Genomic DNA, 19208 nt, shown 5'->3' with positions numbered 1-19208 from the left:
GGGGATGCTCAGCTGCACAGCTGAAAATATCAAAAGAACAGCTTCCTTGTGAAAATAAAAGGAGATCTGCATAATGAATGGTCATCTTTAGTAATGCTTAAAGGTCAAACATAGTACTTTCCTAAATTGTAATTCTGTAATCTTACAGACTGTTTTAGCGGGAAGGTGGCTTACTGTTTGAAACAGCAAAATATAATGAACTGTAACTTTATACAGATATGTTTAAATATATGTTAGTGCTAAAATTTGACTTTATAAGACCCTAAAAAACTTTTTGAGTTTTGGCAGTTTGGCCAAGAGATGGAAATATATCTTTCTTTCATGCAAGCACTTAAAGACACATGTAACACTTACGCCACTTTTGAGCCTCTGCATTCTCAAATTCCAGACAATCCTCATCCCCACGTTTAAAGTGGGTTTCTTTACTTCTCTGATCCAGAGTCTTCTGTAAGGGTAAGTCGTTGCCAAAGCCCCAGAGTAGACAATATATCCAAGAGGAACATCACTTGTTCCATTTGAAAATAAACAGTGGAAAATAAATGAAATTATTAATAGGGCTCAGTCTTTGAGCCATAATTTTAGCCAGAAAAATCTGTTCTCTTCTGTACTGGTTGCCTGTTGTGCTGAATCAGTATTTCTCATTTCTGACAGAAGACACCTTCAAAGAATATATAAACTCTTAAAGTGTTATTTTTGTGTTTCAAAATTTCTTAAATGTCATGTTCAGTAGTGATGTAGCATTTATCAATATACACAGCTAACCACTGCTTCTTAATACAAGTTTCCACTCCACTGGCCCTTTAGAACCCTTAGTTGGCCAAACAGCTTCCACTGGTAGTTCTCTAGAATGAAGGAGCTTGGGGAACAAGTTGAAGTAAAGCCAGACCCAAATTGCTTTCACTGAAAGAGTCTGTATGATTGTTTTCTGGAAAGAAGAAGGTATAAAGTAGCTGAAACATATTCAAGAAAGAAGATTTTGCCTCATAAAAACCATACAAGATAAGCCCTTGTATAGCTTTGGCTGATATCCTAAACTAAAGCTATTTAAAAGGCTTTTTTTCTGAGTGGCATGAGAAATGAAGAGTAATGTGGTTAAAGTGGATCTCCCTTACAGAAGTTACATGAAAGGTGAAAGTTTCATTGGGTTTAAATCAAGTCATCCTGGTGTCATTAGAACCTCTGAGTTCAGCCTTGTGGAAGGGTTTAAAGGCAGCACTTCAGCACTAATCGGATTAGGAGGACTTGCATAGCTCTGGGGGCTAAAAACGAGATAAAAGAAAGCAGAGTTGCAGCTTGCCCGAAGAAAGGCAGTGAGCTGTGTGGGGCACCATCAACACTCGCTTCCAGGGCTTGGATTTTGACAATTCCCTAAAGTAGGGATGCCTGTGGATTTCAATGGGTACTGGAAAATGGTCAGCAATGACAATTTTGAGGAGTATCTGAAAGCACTGGGTAAGGTCCCCTTTGTACTTCTTCAATAAATAATCAATAAATGCCACCTTGGTCTTTGCATTAATCTATTTTTTTTTTGTATAGTCATAAATCATTTTCATGAGAAATGTTTTCTTCAGGAATGCACTTTAAGAATTGCCTTAAGGAAAATTATTTCACCTTAAGCAGCCTCTACTTTTTATCATCTTGAAGCTTACAATAACAGGGATTAAACTACATAGCTTGAAGGGGGGGCAGATTTCAAACCATAATTTGAAAAGAGTAAAATGTTTATGTTTAATAAAGAATCAGTACTGTACATTATTAAGTGTTAGTATTTCTAGAGAAATACTCAAGGCCTTATGAACTGCCCAATGCAAATTTTTTTAAGATTCCACGAAATGAGAAAATTGAAACATTAAGTTATTGAAGTTAAAAGAATTAAGTTGTGGACTTTTTCCTGATGAGAAGGCTGGCCTGAAAGATCTGGACATTTTATTTATCTTTGTTCCTTTTAGTTCTCCCAAAAAGTGACAAGCTTATTTTTGTGGACGACTTTTCTGGATCAAAATAATTGTTTTTCTTTTTCAGATGTCAACGTTGCCGTAAGAAAAATAGCAAACTTGGTAAAGCCTGACAAAGAAATCCTTCAGGATGGGGATCATATGATCATTAAAACTCTAAGCACTTTTAGAAACTACATCATGGAATTTGATATAGGAAAGGAGTTTGAGGAGGATTTATCCGGGGTGGATGATCGCAAATGCATGGTAAGAATTAGAACTGTAACCACGGGCAAAAAAAAAGAATAGGACTAATCTGAGGCCTTTCACAAAGCTCATCTGTTACCTTTTTGGGGGGCTATTCCTAAAATTATTTCTATATTTCTCAGTTGGCCAAGGTGTACCTACAGTTTTGGGCATGCCTTTACTAATTTTAATCAGGAGCACAAAGCAATTTTATCAGTGAGAATTGATTTCAGTTCATTTCAATGAAAATTTGCTCAGTTACACTGGGATATTCATTAGTCAAAAAGGCATCTCAGTTCCTTTTCAGAACCTCTTCACTGGATGATGTTTTATGGTAGAGGAAATGCACTGATTGCAGGACCAGGCCCTAGTCCCCATGTGTAAGAATGGCCAAGTGCTTGAAAAATTTATATAAGTTAATTAAAATTATAAAAATATATTACTTAAAAATTATTATATGCATTTATTGAAGCAGACACATTAATTACTGGAACAAATATTATTGAAATGAACAAACAGGACTCTAAGCTGTGACTCTTATGAGCTCTTTTTGCTTGCCAGGGAGACAGTAGTTTTTATCTTATGACTGATAAATAGCAATTAACAGGGGAAAAACTTGAGAATACCAAGTTCTCACCTTTTAGTTTGAAAGCATGATGCTGGCAATATTCTAGAGTGAAGAAGTTGATAAACAAAAGACAGTTATCTCGAGAGGGACTATAGAGGAGAACTCTACGTCTACATAAAAGAGAATTAACAGATTTCCAAGAAAGATAGTGCCATTTAAAGCCAATACTTTTATCTAACACTAGGATATGCAAATTTTCTTTTGCTCAGGTCATGGCAGGAAAGGGAAAGATTGTGGAGACCAGAAAAAAAAGAATGGCTACGTGCTGAATGCCTCAAGTAACCCCTCTGTACTCCTTGTTCCAGAGGGTGCAAGTGTGCTAGGAGTGCAGAGTCCAAAGTGCACAGAAGGGAGGAGCACATGGATTTGTGAACAGGGAAATACCCCAATGACACAATGCATTTTTGACTCCTGGAAGGCTCTTAATCAGGATAATGAGGTCCAGATGCACTGAAGAGTTATGAGCCCACAGAAAGATTTGACTTAGGTGGCTAAATTCCCGTTGGAGACAGCAATGTTCAGAACATCTGCTCACGGTGTTGGTGTGCACAGAGCTGTCTCCATCTAAGCATTATCCGTACTTAAATGCCATTAAACTCCCATTTAAAGGAGGATTAAACCATCCTCTACATGGCAGAAAGAAGTCTTTGAGCTCTGAGGCTGCCTAGAAAGTGCCTGCATTGAGTTCTTACAAAATGTGTGAGAACCAAAAAATCAGATTCAGAAGACAGGGAAATGTGGTCCTTGCCTAATCCTGCTTTCCAAGTGCTGAATAGATTTAACACACAACTCTTGATTTCTTGAGAAATATCCTAAATATTTCCTTATTTGTAATAAGCAAAAATTTGCTACCCTTTTTTGCTAAACTGAGTGATAGGGAAGAATTCAAAATGTTAAACCAGAAAGAAGAAACTAGAGGAAGATTATTTTAGCCACTACAACAGCTGTTTGATTTGGAGTAGAACCTAATTCACCCTACTTTCAAAGGTTACTCAAGCATTTTATCTATTTACTGTATAGTGCAAAATGTTTATTCAGCCTTGGAAGCAGAAGGTACCAGCACCTTCTTGCCTTTTCAAAAAAAAAAAAATCAGAGGTAATCACTAATCCAGACTGGTTTTTTTGTTAAGAATGACTTAGGGATGTAACTCCACAAAACCCTCCAGAGGTCTCCATGTCTCTTTATGGCCTCCAAGAACAAATTCCAGCTGCAGCTGTACAGTTCAGGTCACTGATCCCTGGTTCTCTGCTTGCCTTGTAGCAACATATCACACTTAATAGTTCCATTTTCCAATTAAAGATTTCTACATGAGGCCTCTGTTTTGTCAAAGGCAAAACAGTATAAGAAGCTCTGTCTTTCTGAAATCACTTCAGTCCAAATCTGATAAACATGAGGAAAAATTTGCAGTTGTTATGCAGTAAAATAACTCCAACAATGCAGAAAGAGTCCTGTGAGAGCAGGGTCATGGAGGCTGTAAGAGATACTGGACCCCTCCCTGAGTGGTGTTATGAAGAATACCACCATAAAAGCAAAGGTTGGTGTTTCCTTTGCTCAGCTGGAGCTTGTGGAACTGCCTCCATAAATGGCTTAATCATTAATAGTCAGACTGTGTAATGGGAGAGATTGGGAATCAATTATTGTTATTTATGTTGTGGACTGAGCAGACCACTGGGCAAGTTTCATCCAAGTACCTCAATGTATGAGCAGTACAAAGTAACATGGATAAGACAAATTGCACATTAAACATTAATCTGTACAGCAGAGCAATCATCAGGAGAGCAGCAAAAACAACCTTAGAGGTAATTCACCCTATAGGTATGGATCATTTTTCCTTTTAATGAAGAATATATCATCTTACTAGAGTTAACATAATGTTAGCACAGTGAACAGGTTACATCTTGTGTGTAATTCACTGAAACTGTGTTCACCTTTCAGTTGTAGAACATATCCTTGAGGCAGGCAGGGTAGAGTGTAACTACAGTCATTTCAAATCGATACTGTCCATAGTGAGAAAAGGCTAAAAAGCTTTGCTGATACTTATTTTAGAAGTAAGTTGAAGTTTTGACACTGGGAGTTGATACTCCTGTGGCAGTACAGGCTCTCTCCTTCAGTTCTGTGAAGGCTCTTTCATTTCTCTAGTTGGTCACTCCCAGAAGCCTGTCTGAACTTTCTGGATCAGTGAGTTAATTGAGCAGGATAAACCTCAGGAGGTTCAGTTTGTCCTTCTTTTGACCCTGAACTGTCTCTTTCTTGTATGCACATGTTTTGGGTGACTCTTTAAGATTTTGTTTCTGTGGGGAAGCGAACATGTGCTAGTTTGGAATCTTGAGAAACTCAGAAGTTTCTCCCTTAGTTAAAGATGCAGTTTCTCTGTTAGCTGTCCACACAGGAGAGATCCCTAATCCCAGTGCAAGGTACTTCCAGGAGGGCAGCTGGTCTCATTGCCTTACGGAAAGCATGGCTGGATCAAGCTGCAGCACAGCCTGGGCTGCTAAGGAGAACAGACACCTGCATTCACTGAGCCCCAGAATGCTGCCATGCTGCTCCTCCAGCTTTCCCCCAGAGATTTTATCTCCTAGGGAAAAGTTAAGTGACAGTTTCTCTATTTATTTGGCGATTTCAGCAAAGTGTTTCTGCAGGTTTAATCATACTTAATATTCAGGGTTGTTAAAAACTTGGCAGTTGGAAGTACAAAGGTACAATGAAAGTTGAACCTCTTTTATTTTTTGCAAATATTGCAAGGAGCACAAGATGTAGAAAGAAGTTTAGAACATTAATATTGTGTTACATTTTTTCTCCTGAGATGTGAATCAGACCATGAAGTAAAGTTTCTGCTACTCTGGAGAGTTTGTTCATGGTTTTAATTGGTAACATATATCAGATGGATAGTGTACCAAGACAGAAATTTAAAGTGAAACGGATAACTCTGGCTTTGGTATTTCCTGCACTGAGTATTTGATCCTGCTATCTTAATTCTTAGTGAAGCTCCAGTCTCATCATGAGATTTCCTCAGTTTTAAAGATAATGTCTGTAATCTCTCATCATGATTAATTTAGTGACTGTCTCAGGTACTGCACTAAGTATGAAACTTTGTTTCATGTGTATAAACATTAGTGTGGGAAAAATTTATTGTGCACAAAAGAGGCAAGACCTTATTGAAACAACAATTAATTGAAAACCATCTCTGAGAGTATATCCCATTCATCAGCAGATAATTTTGCTTTCCTTTTTCACCACCAGTAATAAACAGTGGAACTGAGGAGTCATCTGCAATGTATGTACCAGCACACATAAAAACAGAGCAGGATTTGACACCAAGCAGAAAATATAAGCCTTCAAAGTGTATTTGCATAATATATAGTAAAAAATTTACAAAAATATTAACTGAAAAAACTTAAAAGCTGAAACAAAGGTTGAAGTTTCACATTCCAAGTCTTTGCACCCAATGAGTCAAAGCAGCTTGAAAATGGGATAGCTCAGATGCAAAATTTACTTTCCTAGAATTTTTACTTTTCTAATCATTTTGCTGCTGAAGTCCGAGGAAGCCTGTGCATTGTAATTTTTCTCTGCTGTTCAAGCATTTGACTGAATTGCTTTAGCTCACACTATGCTGACAGAGACTAAGGGCTGTTTAAAAACTCAAGGAAGATTTTATGTTCTAAATATAGAGCAGCAGAATTCCTTGGATAACTGCAAACAGTGGTAGTTGCATTAGAGCTGCGTATTTGGCCAAGCACGTGAGGGCTGCTCCGGTCATTCAGAGCCTTGTGCTCTCTGGCAGAGTAGTTTTCTTCTGCCATTGGAGTGGGAAATGACGTGACAATGACTGGGAACTGGGAAACAGAATATGGGAATAATAATATTAACCAGTTAGTTAAAAAAATTGAATGCAAGCAGAATATAACTGTGAATAAGTTATCAAATGGGTATTTAGGGTTCCTTTATTGGAACTATTATAACTTCTAGTCATAGTTAAGACTTGCTGGGGTGGGGTAGGGTGAGGATTTGGGAGCTGTAGAATTCACTCATCAGAACTATCATCCATCTTAACCATATGAAGTAGCTTCCTGAAAATATAGTCAATTAATGTTTAAGACAGCCACATAAGGACTGTTCATAGGCACCTGTTACATGTGCCTTATCCTACTGAGGGGAGATAAGTTGTTTGAAACTGCAGTTTTAATTAACAAAAATGCCTTGTGTGACACTGATTCCTCTCTAGTTTATATGAAGTTTGGTTGTTCTGGACAGAATTTGATTTATACCACTGCAAGGTCAGGATAAAGCCCTGTTACAAAATCACATGGCTCATGAAGCTTATTTAACTATTTAGGAAAGGTTCTTCTGTTACACAAATGGAATTCACAGCTCTTAATCTAGTTTAGAGTAGGTTTTGGAATTAAGACTTTGTTGCTAAAAAAACAAAACTAACATTCCAATACTTGGAATTTCAGTAGGGATCCCCACAGGATGAGAAGACTCACATTGTGCCTGTCTAGTAAAATGCAAGATCATCAGTATGTCTTTACTTGATCCTTCTGGTTGAGCTGGTTTGTTTCTTTACCCTGCACATTCTGTCCTTTTTGGCTTGTAGGTATTTTCTCATAAATTGGTTGGCTCAAACATTGTTCTGGAATCACTGTAGCTGGGACTAGTCTTCTCCCAAATTTAAGCCCCCTGTCTCTCTGCAGCACTGTATTTTCCCCAGCTCCTCACTGGCATAATCACTGATTACATTTTTTTAATAGTTTAAAAGAGGTAGACTTTCATGTAGTTTTCTGTTGATATTTCTGACCTTTTACAAACTGCTCCCCACAAGTGAGGAAGAAAATCCCTCCAGTAAATCCCCTTGAGGTCTGGAGAACAGAGGTCCACTCCTGGCTCTGTCTCAGGCTCTCTCAAACTCTAGTTCATCCTGTCTGTGCCTCAGTAAAGAGGGGCTGTTTCCTTTCTCCTGCCTTGTTTCACCCTGCCTGCTCTTTTGGCATCACTGCTTATTGCCTGCAGGTGAAATGCTCAGCACATTCACACAGTGACAGCAGATGAGATCTCCTGAATCTTTTGCCATATAATTTGTCATAAACTTCGAATTTTGCAGTGCTGGATTCACGTCTAAAATCTGAGACTGATCAGAAGCTTTTGAGCTAGTTATTCACAAAAGCACTGCTAGCACACTGAAGTTCTGTAGGGAACATGGGTTTAGATAAGTTTAGCATTTCAGCTTTTTGAGAATTCTGAAAAGCTCTGAGAGTTATGAATGCAGAAAGTACAATCAGAAAGAATCAGCTGAAAAGCTGAGAACCAGATGCAACAAATCCAATTTTGAATGGCAAGCCATTAGTGTTATGTACAATTGCATCTTGCTAAAATTACACAGGGGATAAATCAATTATACACATTACTTTAAACAGTGAGTGTCTTAGAATCGATTCTGATCCTTGCACAAAGTGAATTGGATGTGCTGGTTTTTACTCCTTTTTTTTTTTTCCTGGCATAGGATATACACAGCTCTTCCTATTTTTGTATTACTTGTATACAGTTTTATTTCAGTAGGAAAAAATATCCACCATGCCTAAGAAATGAAGCACTATGCACTGTCCAAAATATTGATTCTACCCCTCCTCCCACATACTGCATGGCCTGCAGCTTTTCCACTACTCCCTGCACTGTATCGTTACTCGTTGCTCTTATGAGCAAGGATTCAAAATAAGGCATTGGAACATTTAAGATCTGCTCCTATCTGACAGCAGCTTACCTTTGATCTAAAACTTGACAATCCAATCCTAAGCCCCTTTCCTAGCTATTCTAGCAATGGAAATGCTGACAGTAATAGAAGCAAAGAAGACTTTATCATGACCTAGGTACAGTGTGGCGAAATATGGCCAGCAACAGGATCTTGAGATAAATCCAGGAATCCAAACACTGATTTTTCTGTTGGGTTTGTTGTTTTCTCAGTGGTTTCTCTCTCTGTCACCAACCTACCAGACACAGATTTGAGGAGATAAAAGAGGTTACAGGACAGAGAAGATGACAAACCCTGAGCATGGCTGGAGCCTCCTGGCAGCAGCGTGCAGCCTCCTCCCCAGACCACAGCAGTACAGAATGTCCCTTCACAGCTACGTTAGACTTTGGCTGTGACATCAACATTAGTTTATTCCATCAGCACTTCATCTGATGAAAATTTCCCCTGCAAACTGCTTACCAGAGGTTTTTATATCACTTTGATACTTAGGACAGATGAAAATGCTTTATCTTGAGAAGCTGTTGGATACCTAGTTGGATATATTGCCACGTGTGACCAAAAGTTCTGGGATATTTTCTTTGGTGTTATTTTTAAACACTGTACAGGACACAGCTCAAATTGGATTTTCCTGTGTCATCTGACCTAAAAAAAATGACTTTCCATTGTTTAATCCTTCTTAAATCATAATTACAGTTGTAAAATGACATGTCATTCTCACAAGCAGGGCCTTGCTGGATTGAGATGGAGCTCGGTGTGCACTTTTAGAGCTTTGCAGTCGTTTGCTGCACCATATATAGAGACAACACTCTGAAGGGAAGCAGGAGAAAAACAGAACTGGTACTGCTGTGTTTCTCCTGCAGACAGGAAGTCAATAACATGGTTTGGATGAAAGGTGGTAGCTGCAGTTCATTTTTGTAAATGCAGCGTGTCAAAAATCTATGTAGCATTAACAAAAAATGTTCATGAACTACTTTAAAAAAGTTATTTTCTTTCATTTGTCTGTGAAATACATTATGTACCTTCAGGTGCAGAGCACCTGACACAAAGCAGCACAGTAGGAACAGCCAACAGGGGAATGGGAAGCATTGTGCAGAGCCAGCATCAAATGGTTTTGCACTTAGACCTCACTGGGAAATGCAAAGTTCTGTGATAACATGTTTGATGACTATGTCAGGAAATGACAAAAGTCACTATCTCTGGCTGTGGGACAATATGACTTGCCACTAGAGGCTGGAATTGTGCGAGACTTCACTACTGTTACTGGAGAAAAAGCAAATACATAGTCAATGATGTGATTTGGTTTTATTAAATATTTCATTTAATAAATCTCTCTTGTCTCATAACTGAAAATGGTGATGAGAATATTTTAATCATAATTTCTTCCAGCTTTAATTTTCAGGAAGATGGTGCTGCTGTGCACATGAATTTAAATCTTCATAGCACAAAGAGATTAAATCACTAACTAAAGTGTGTGAATGACCAAGTAATGAAAGGAAAATACCAGAGTACAGAAAAAGTGTAAGATTACAGAAATCATAGCATAAAACTAAAGAAAAATTGAACTTTTTTGTGTTCTCAGGCTTCAAAGGCTTTTGCATTTCCCAGAGGAGCTCCATTGTCTATTATTACTCTTCAAGAACAAAGAGTATGTAGTCTGAAAAATGTGCAATATTGTTGGTTAGAGTTTTTGAGAAGAGTTAAATTAAGGCAAGACTCACTCTTATTTGTCTTACTCCCTTACCTTTTCTTGTGTACCTTCAGTATTTTTAATGGCACATTAATCACCATTCTCTGTTGAAGTTTCCTACAGAATTATATGCATGTGACCTAAGAAGTATTCATCTTAGGTTGAAGGATGATCAGGCAGTGAGTAAGCAAAATTTAGGTGTGCTTATGACAAATTAGATTATGTACTACCTAGTTAGAAGGAATAAATGATGGCTTCCATTTATCCTGCAGGAATCTTCAGTTTTAGAGAAATACTACATTTTCATCTACTTGGTTCTGTTACCATCAGGAAACTGCAGTTTTCAGTGCTCTGAGTTAGTGTTCCTCTGCTCTTGCTTGTGGAGGAAGATGAAGAACAGGAACTGCCTGCCTGGGCAAGCTGTGTCCACCAAACCCTGGCAAAGGTTTCCAGCCATGGCTCAGTGTCTGTAATCAGGCAAACCTTAGGTAACACTATTATCAAAACAGGGGCAAACAAGGTTAATTATAAAGGCCTACTTTTCTAAGAAAAGTAGCTTGGCATAAAAGGTAAAGTGTTTCTTTCTCTTGATAGTGTGTGCCAGGAGGGGAAAACAACAGCAACTGAAGGCTCAGGCGGAGCTGCCTTAGTCTGTTCCAGGGCTTGGCTCCTGATTATGCTGTGGTGAAATCTGGATCCAGTCTTCAAAAATAAAAGCTTTGCTCTTATATACAACAAAAGAGATGATGTATACCAGCATTTGCCCTACGGTGGTATTTGTGGAGTGTTATTTTTATATTCTGACTCCAGTGTTTGGGAATGTTGTAAGGCAAGCATTGCTCTGTCTTAGATGTTGGTGGAGGATGCAAATGTAGCAGCCACAGCACCTCTGACCTCAGCTGCCACTCACTGTGTGTCTCAATAGAGATGTTTGGAGAGGAAGAACTTGTTTCAGTCTGAGTTGAAAGAGAATTTTCTATCTTCTGTATTAGTGTGCCTTTAATAAAAGAGATATTGAGACATTGCAGTGTGACCTAAAGAAAGACAAGATACAGGTGCTGCTGATTAATCTCACTGTCATAGAGGGGTTGTTCTGCTAATAACGAAAAGGACATTATGTTCTCCTGCAATATTCTGTCCTTTATAACCTTCAGAACAAAATAGCTACATACAAAAATCAGAAATTGTATGGTTTACTCATATCCCCTCAGCATTTATATTTCTCCAAGGGAAGGCAGAGGATGATAACTGAGAATATTGCCTGATAAAGCAGCTTGGTTAACGGTCTGTGGTATTATACTCTGTGTGGTTATCGCCAGATTGCAAAAAGCAATATCTAATCTTGACTGGAAAAACAAGAAAGCCAGAGAAAAAAGTGTGTTGTTTTCTGAGATGAAACAATTTCAGTCACCCTTGGAGGCTAAAAAGTTAACATTTCCTTGAACAGCTACAAATATTTGTGAATTGCCCCCAAATGTACTAAGCCGGGGAATATTATCAGGCCTAATAACTTCCACAACTGACTTTGAACATTAATAGTTGGATTAATAAAGTTGGATCTTACTCTGTCATGGTGTATTGCCTTTGAATTCCCCTATAAACCCACAAAAACTATTAAGGTAATCTAATGATTAAACTATGCTGAGCTAATACTCAACAGATACAAGTAAGTGCAGTTACTAAGCAAAGTTGCTTAGTGCAAATGCTTCATTCCTCGGTATCCCTCACATGTACAGGTTATCATTCATTTTCTGTTACATTCATTTTCAGAATCAGAAATTCTTAGATATGTTAGCTTATAAACATTTTTGACTTTGAATCTGTAGACATCCACTTAGAGACAGAAGACAGCAAATAATAGGAGTGAAGCAGAGGATTTATATTGTGGGTGAGCACATAAACTACTGTTTTACCCAAATTTGTTCATTCCTGCATTAGCATTTTTTACATTAAGAGGATATAGTTTCATTAAAATGTTATCTCATCATCGTGGCTGTGCTTCATGAAGGAAGATTTGGGGAGGGCTCTACCCACCATTGTTACAAGTGCGCTGGTGGCTAAAAAGGCCAATACGAGACAGGCATGTCCGGCTGCAAAAGGCACAGCAGAAAGACTCCTTAGGTGGTGAATTCTGCAAGACACGATTCTTTCTGCGTTGTCTTTTCTCCTCAAGGGTGGTCCTGCTGTGTTCTCAAAGGCATCAGCAGCATTATAGATGCTGTGTCTCCAGACCTCCCGATTGGAGGCCAGAGCAGACCAGTTATGATGATCAATATGGCCAAGGCTGAGATGTTGTTTCAGGGAGTCCTTGTATCTCCTCTTCGGGGCTCCTCTCTTGCAGCAGCCGGTGGCAAGTTCACCATAGAGCAGGATCTTAGGGAGGTGGTAGTTGGTCCTTCATCCTTGAGATGTGCCCTGTCCAGCACAGCTGTGTTCTCAGCAACATGGCCTCAATACTTGTGACTGCTGCTTGTTGTAGAACAGATGGATTGGTCACATAATCTGACCAGTGGATGTTTAGGATTGTACAGAGACAGCGTTGATGGAAGCGTTCCAGGAGTCGCAGGTGGTGGCAGTAGATGACCCCTGATTCAGAACCATATAAAAGAGTAGCCAGCACAAAGGCTCTGTAAACACCGATCCTGCTGCATGCAAGACGAAAGGCTGCTTTTCTCACATGACAGGATGGCAGTGCAAGGTGTCTTGGTGGGTGGTTCTCTTCTTCCTCAACAATTCCTGGATCTCTTGATTGTTTTCATCAAACCAGTCCTTGTTCTTCTTGAAGGAGAACCCTAAGGATTCTTCAGAGGACTGCAGGATGCTGTTTGTAATATGCCAGGACTGGGGCTGGGCCGTGCTGCGCGCGAAAATGTCATCTACTACTTGTTTAAATACATCATTTTCCAAAAACAAACAGAAGAATTTGCAAATGCGTTTTCCAAACTGAAGAGATTTTTAGCAGGGACACGTGAGTTTGTCTTTCAGAGACCCCCTGTGGTGCAGAGAGACTATGTGTGATCAATAGCAATGCCTTGCCTGTGATTATCTATTCTGGCACTCCTTCTACTGATTCATTTTCCATGCTTGTTTAGTCTAAAGCTTCCCGCAGTAGGAAGCTGGCTGTACTCATGCAGAGATAGTGGCTATCATGGATATCATTTAAGAATTAATTGTTTGTGACATGCACAGATTAAATAAATAGGACCACACAGTTCCTGAGTGTTGAACTGGCATTAATTCCCAGAATGACAAATGGAGGCTGACTTCTCTTAGAAACTACACAGGATGGATGCAAGAAGTTTCCCTTAATGACAGATCAGAATTCATCATCTCTCCTGATCTGGCTGCAGGCAGTGGCTGAAGGCTTTTACAAGATAGACAGTAATTTCATATTTAGTCCTCAGAGCCACTTCAAACAAGCTGATTTAAGAGCCATGTGCTAATATTGATGTTAAATTATCCTCATGGAACACAAATTGTCACTGCTCTTCCCTCTTTAAATATTTTACAGAGTATTGCTCCTCTTTATCTTAGGGAGATGTGAAAGGCAAATTGTCAAGCAACACTAACCAGAGTAACAAGCTGGAGGATGCACCAGCGTGCATTTAAATAGTTTTATGAATCAAGTTTTACTGAACTACTCAGGACAGCACCAATATTCACAAAAGTGCTGTGTTGAATACTGTAACACCTGACTCTCACTCTCATATGCCAGTCCTGGCTCAAGTAGTTCCCCAGCCTCAGTTAAATGCTGGGAAAGTCACCAGTTTGCTGATACTTCCAAACCACTCTGCTCGATGAAGGAGGGCAGATTAAGACATGAGTTAAAACCAGCTCAGTATTCAAAAGCCTTGTTCATCCGTAATGCTAGGAAGTGGGAATTTTTTTCAGGTGGTGCAGCTGGGGAATCATTCTTAGGGTGGAAGAACCAAAGTGAATCTCAAGTTTTCAGCTCCTTTTGTAAACACAGCGTTAGGCTGCAGAGCCCTTCTCCTGCTGTGTTTGTCAGTAGGGAGGGAGCAGTGTGCTCTCATCATCAGTGATTTTGATGGTATTTTTTCTTGCATTTAAACAACTTTATCTCATCCTTCCAGTTTTTAGCAGGCAGTTGGGCAGCATCTTTCTGTTCAGGCTCATTTCTTTTGTAGTTACCCTAAGTATTATAACACTCTGCAATTCTTACGAGATACATTAATCATTAATTACATTTGAGATAAGTTTTGCTTCGTGGAAACTAATCATAAAATCAGAGAATACTGTGGTAACACTGAACATGTCTATTTTGTTAGACCACTGTATCTTGGGATGGAGATAAACTTCTTTGTGTACAGAATGGAGAAAAAGAAGGTCGTGGTTGGACCCAGTGGATTGAAGGAGATAAAATGCACCTGGTAAGATCATGTAAGAGGTTTTAAATGCCACTCTGTTAAAATGGTTGGATGTAACACAGCAGGGGATGTGCTGTTGTTTGGGCCACTTGGACATAATTATGTATCGGTGCAGCATTTGACTTGTTTCTAAAGCAACAATGTCTTTTAGAGCCATTACACTTTTGTGTCCCTTACAAAGACTGGTGGTTTCAGAGCACTACTCTGTCTGTTTTAACTGTCTGTCCAGACATGCCAGGCTGAAATGTTCACATTGAGGAAGACATTTAACAGAATGTCCCTCTCACAGTTTCTGAAATACTCAGTATGGGAGATGGTAAAATTGCACACCCAACACTAAAGGGAAAATACATCATTGTTCTTTTAAAATAATTACAGGTCACGCTGCATTATAGCCTGCAGAACTAAAACAGCAATTAAGTTTTTGAAATGTATGTTCTTTCAGATCATCGTTTTTGTCTTTCTGAATTAACAGGACCTGAAAGAAGATGCCTGTTCTTTTATCCTATAAGGCTTTATAGCAGCCTCACTCTCTCATCAGTGTGGGTGAAAGGCAGTCTTCCTGCTGAGATAGCAAAATCCAGCCTCCATTTCTGTTCAGGACTATTAGTATTCAGCAGCCTAAATGGATGGTCTCTAAATATTCAAATCAGTAGCAGAGCTATGAAATCTTTGCAAAAGTACTGCAAACCTCTACTAAACACTTTTTTCAGGAAGTCTCAGAAACCAGTTCAGGAAAGGAATATATGTGACATCTTACCCACTGGACTAGGTACTTGATCCAATGCAGGTAGGGAGAAAGTTGCTCCCTTAGAGCTTAGAGCTGAGGCCCTGGCCTCACACAAAGTAGGGGGCCAAGCAATAAGGAGAGTCCAGAATTGCCTGTCCATACATTACCAATGCTATTCAGCACATGACAGTATTTCCACACGGCCTCCCAGCTTCCCAACAGCTGCTGCCATGCCACTGAGCATCAGCCCTTTCACATTCTCTGCTGGCAAACAGGTTGCAATGACCCATTACAATGTCTGGCCTAGAAGCTGAGTTTACACCTTGCTGCACTCAACCATGCACATATATGCACTCATCTGAAAGATATATGACATATGTGAAACAAGAGCAGTAGTTGCTCTTGCACTTCTCTGTGTTGGCATCCTGGTTTCTGTCCCTCGCCAGCTCTGCAGTCATTATCTCTTCCCATTTCCTGTCCCCAGCATGGATTTCTTTAGTCCTGAGTGCTGCTATCCACACAACCTGCCCATGGACCTCCAGCCCAGACCACTTTCTATACTTGTCCCTGTCAAGAGGTTGATTTTAGAAGTCGGAAAGTGCAATTCAGTTTCTCAAATGTATGTCTCCAGTGCCACTCTGGGTACCCCAGGGTAATCTGACTGACCTGGGGCTCTTTCCAGAAGGCTGTGCAGGGTTCTGTGTCACACCTGCCAGCTCATGCAGGCATCATTGTACTCATCAGCACTTGGACAATTTATCACAGTCTGTCTCAGAACTCAGTATAAAATCACTTCATGCAAAAAATATTTTAGAGTCCACTCCCCAGTATTTCAATTTTATCACTTTTTATATTTCATGAACTTCAAAAGACATCCTCTTTACTTCTCTGAATCCCTGTTAAAAACACAGTAAAGAGTCCCATTTCGTACCTTATTTTTGACCAGCTAAGGTAACTAGGGCTTGTACTTTTGAGAGTGCTTTGATAGAATGAGCAGTTACCTCTAAAAAATTGATACTTTGATAGCTTTATGATCCTATTGAACTTTACACAATGAGCCAAGTGTTAATTCTTCCACAGTTCTGTAGAGAGTGATACCACATCCTTTAGTAGTTTATTGTTTCCTATTTCCTTCATTTCATTCCATGGTCTGCACTTTGTAGTTCTTTTTCCTCTTTAGATTTTATTTTATGTGAGTGACTTATTTGGCCATTCTCCATTTCCTTTTGAGTTTTATTGCCCTTTTCTATTGTATTGATTGCTTCTGCTCTATAGGTTTTTGTCACTGTCAGCAGATCTCTTAGCCCTTATTGCACACTCCTTCTTCTGGGTTACCCATAGAGTAGTGAACAAAACAGGTCCCAAGTAAAATCAGTGTATTGGTCTGCTTGGTGCGCCGGTTCATTACGAAGCACTTTCTCCTCTTGGGGTCCAGCAGCAAATGTCAATAAGGTTATTGACTTAATGTAAGGGTTTTGATGTCATTTTATCAAAGTAAGTCCCCCATAAGAAATGTGCATAACTTCCTCCAAGTATTTGACAGCTTTATTAAAAGTCTCGTCTAGAAAGTACAACCATCCCTTCTGCTGGGTCATCCGTAACCTTGGTCTTTGTGTCCCTTAAGAGCTTCTGCGCTGTTTTTCTTCCCCCTAAACCAGCTGAGCCATGCACACATGCCATGTGCACACATCCCACATGGACACACCTGTGGGCACTTCTCAGGTCAGAGTTAAGTAGTCTCAGTAATAGAGAAGGGTAAGCAGGTGAGCAGTAATAGTCTCAGTAATAGAGAAGGGCAAGCAGCCTCACAAATCAGAGGCCAGGATGTGATCATTGTTGCACCTGCTTATGCCCAGTTCACAGGGATCCAATGCCTGGCAAGTGGGCATTTTTGGAAAGCTCTTAGGGAACACAAAGGATCAGCAGAGAGCATTAGGCATCCAGTGTGCTCAGGTTCAGTCCAGACTCGCTGCTGTGCTGCTTTATCAACTCCTGCACACCTGTGCTTTTGTCCCTTGATCTCTGTGTGAGCCTTCAGCCTGTGTCTGCTTTGGCACATTCAGAACTGGTCAGTCAAATCCACCTCCACTTCTTTAGGTATCCAAACCAGAAATGCCCATTACAAAGATCTAAGCAGTTGCATAAACTGCAAATAGAGAATAATGCACAATATTTGGCCCTTTAAGATCAGAGGTCCCAAAATAACTTCTCTTACTCCATCTTTTATCAGAAAAAAAAAACCCAAACCAAATTGTTTCTTTTAGGATGAAAAATAGGCAAAAATATGTACAAGCCTCCCAAACTAATTTAATAAACAATTGTGGATTCAAATTAAGGTGGACATACACATGAATCTATAATCCATGTGTTCTAAGTTGTATTTTTAATTATTTTCTCTTCTTAGGAAATAAGAGCGTGTGGAGTAATGTGTAAGCAGGTCTTTAAGAAGGTACAGTGAGCCTACTGCTGATACAGAAGTGAAGAACAGTAGAATTTACAGACTTACCACCAAATCTCCAAGTGAACATCATCAGTGACAAGAGCAAACACAGAAATGAAGATCACATTAGAAATGTATAATTAGTATAAAATATTTTTAAGAAATAATTTTGAAAAAATGAGTGCAAATAAAAGTATTTTTAGAAATGCCAATAAAGATACTAAACGCTATAAATGTGTGCATATCATAATTTGGCCACACCAAAACAGGACTTCCTGGTGCAAAACAAGAGGCTGGAGTTTAAGACCTTGTAAGCTAATTTTTGCTTCTCAATAGACATCACCCTTTCATAGCCTTAGCAAGGGGCCTCCACGTAGTCTTGTTGTCAAAAGCCGAAGTGTAGTTGTAGGGAAAACTGAGAGCTGTAGGATGAGCTTACACTTACATCAGGAATTCAGTGAAGCCAGTGAGGATTTGACCATTAGCTCCAATGGAGCAATACAGCACTGGAAGTGTTCCACTAAAAATAAAAATCTGATTTCTCAAAATGAGTAAAGTTATGGATCAATAGTCTGCAAAAACACAGAAGCATGGCTAAGGGGCAATTCTTTCCTGAACACTTCAGCAAATATCTGCCCTTGCATTTTGTTTTCTTATTCTTGAGAAACTAAGAGTAGGATCACTGCTAGAAGCTGTATATAACTGTACACACACCACACTGCAGATGTGACTGGCATTGCTTTGTACCATAGAATTTGCAGAGGTTTTTATGACCCATCACAGTCCTCAGTGGAGACTGAGCGTGTAGCAAAGCATTGGCTGAGCAGTTTCCAGTGCTGGTTTAAACATTAGTTGGAGTAATAATCTTCAAAGCACACTGTTGTATTTTCAGTCCATCACCACGCTGGATATACAATTAGCACCACCACTTCACAACAAGTTCAAAAAGAAACAGGGATACAGGGTGTCTGGTTGGATCAGACCTTCAGTATGTAACAGAATTCCAAGTGTCTGCTAGAACAGCTTCTACCAGCCATTTTCCAGGACTCAATCAGTGGGGAAGTTGCTGTGGCAGAGTTTGAGGTGTTTTCTAAAGTGTTCTAAGATGTTCTGCGTTTCCCTACTCTTCTGCAGCTCCTGTGCACAGCATGGCTTTTGCCTTCCTTGGGAACCCAATGCTGACAGAGACTTTAGAAATGTAAATGGGAACAAATGCTGCCATTCTCTACTAATCAGGGTCTGCTTTAAATTATGCACTGGTGTTAAACCTGTTTAGGAGCCTGATCCAACATGAAGGAAAGGAGGTTCAGAAACAGTCATTGTAAACTCTGAGGTCAGCACAGCAGGGATGATAAACTTTCTAAACTATGGTATTTCAGTAGTACTACATTTACAGTGAGTTTAGCACCAG

General features: G+C 39.5%; 1 protein-coding gene across 1 annotated transcript; it reads left to right on the top strand.

Annotated features, from left to right (window-relative positions):
- RBP1 (retinol binding protein 1) lies at positions 1-18031 on the top strand. Its single transcript, XM_039378774.1, has 4 exons — positions 1-1452; positions 2023-2201; positions 14529-14630; positions 17762-18031. The coding sequence occupies exons 1-4, from the start codon at positions 1380-1382 to the stop codon at positions 17813-17815; spliced, it is 408 nt and encodes a 135-aa protein (XP_039234708.1). The 5' UTR covers positions 1-1379; the 3' UTR covers positions 17816-18031.
- The last annotated feature ends 1177 nt before the right edge of the window (positions 18032-19208 follow it).

This window comes from Pipra filicauda, unplaced genomic scaffold (assembly GCF_003945595.2).
Source record: "Pipra filicauda isolate LSUMZ 115617 unplaced genomic scaffold, ASM394559v2 scaffold146_size1912638_pilon, whole genome shotgun sequence".
Lineage (NCBI taxonomy): Eukaryota > Metazoa > Chordata > Aves > Passeriformes > Pipridae > Pipra > Pipra filicauda.
This window is presented reverse-complemented; position numbering and strand designations above follow the sequence as displayed.

Coding starts and splice junctions, on each gene's coding strand:
- RBP1 (XM_039378774.1), top strand. CDS start 1,380: ATGCCTGTGGATTTCAATGGGTACTGGAAAATGGTCAGCAATGACAAT. Junction 1,453..2,022: donor GGAGTATCTGAAAGCACTGG/GTAAGGTCCCCT, acceptor TTTCTTTTTCAG/ATGTCAACGTTGCCGTAAGA. Junction 2,202..14,528: donor TGGATGATCGCAAATGCATG/GTAAGAATTAGA, acceptor CTATTTTGTTAG/ACCACTGTATCTTGGGATGG.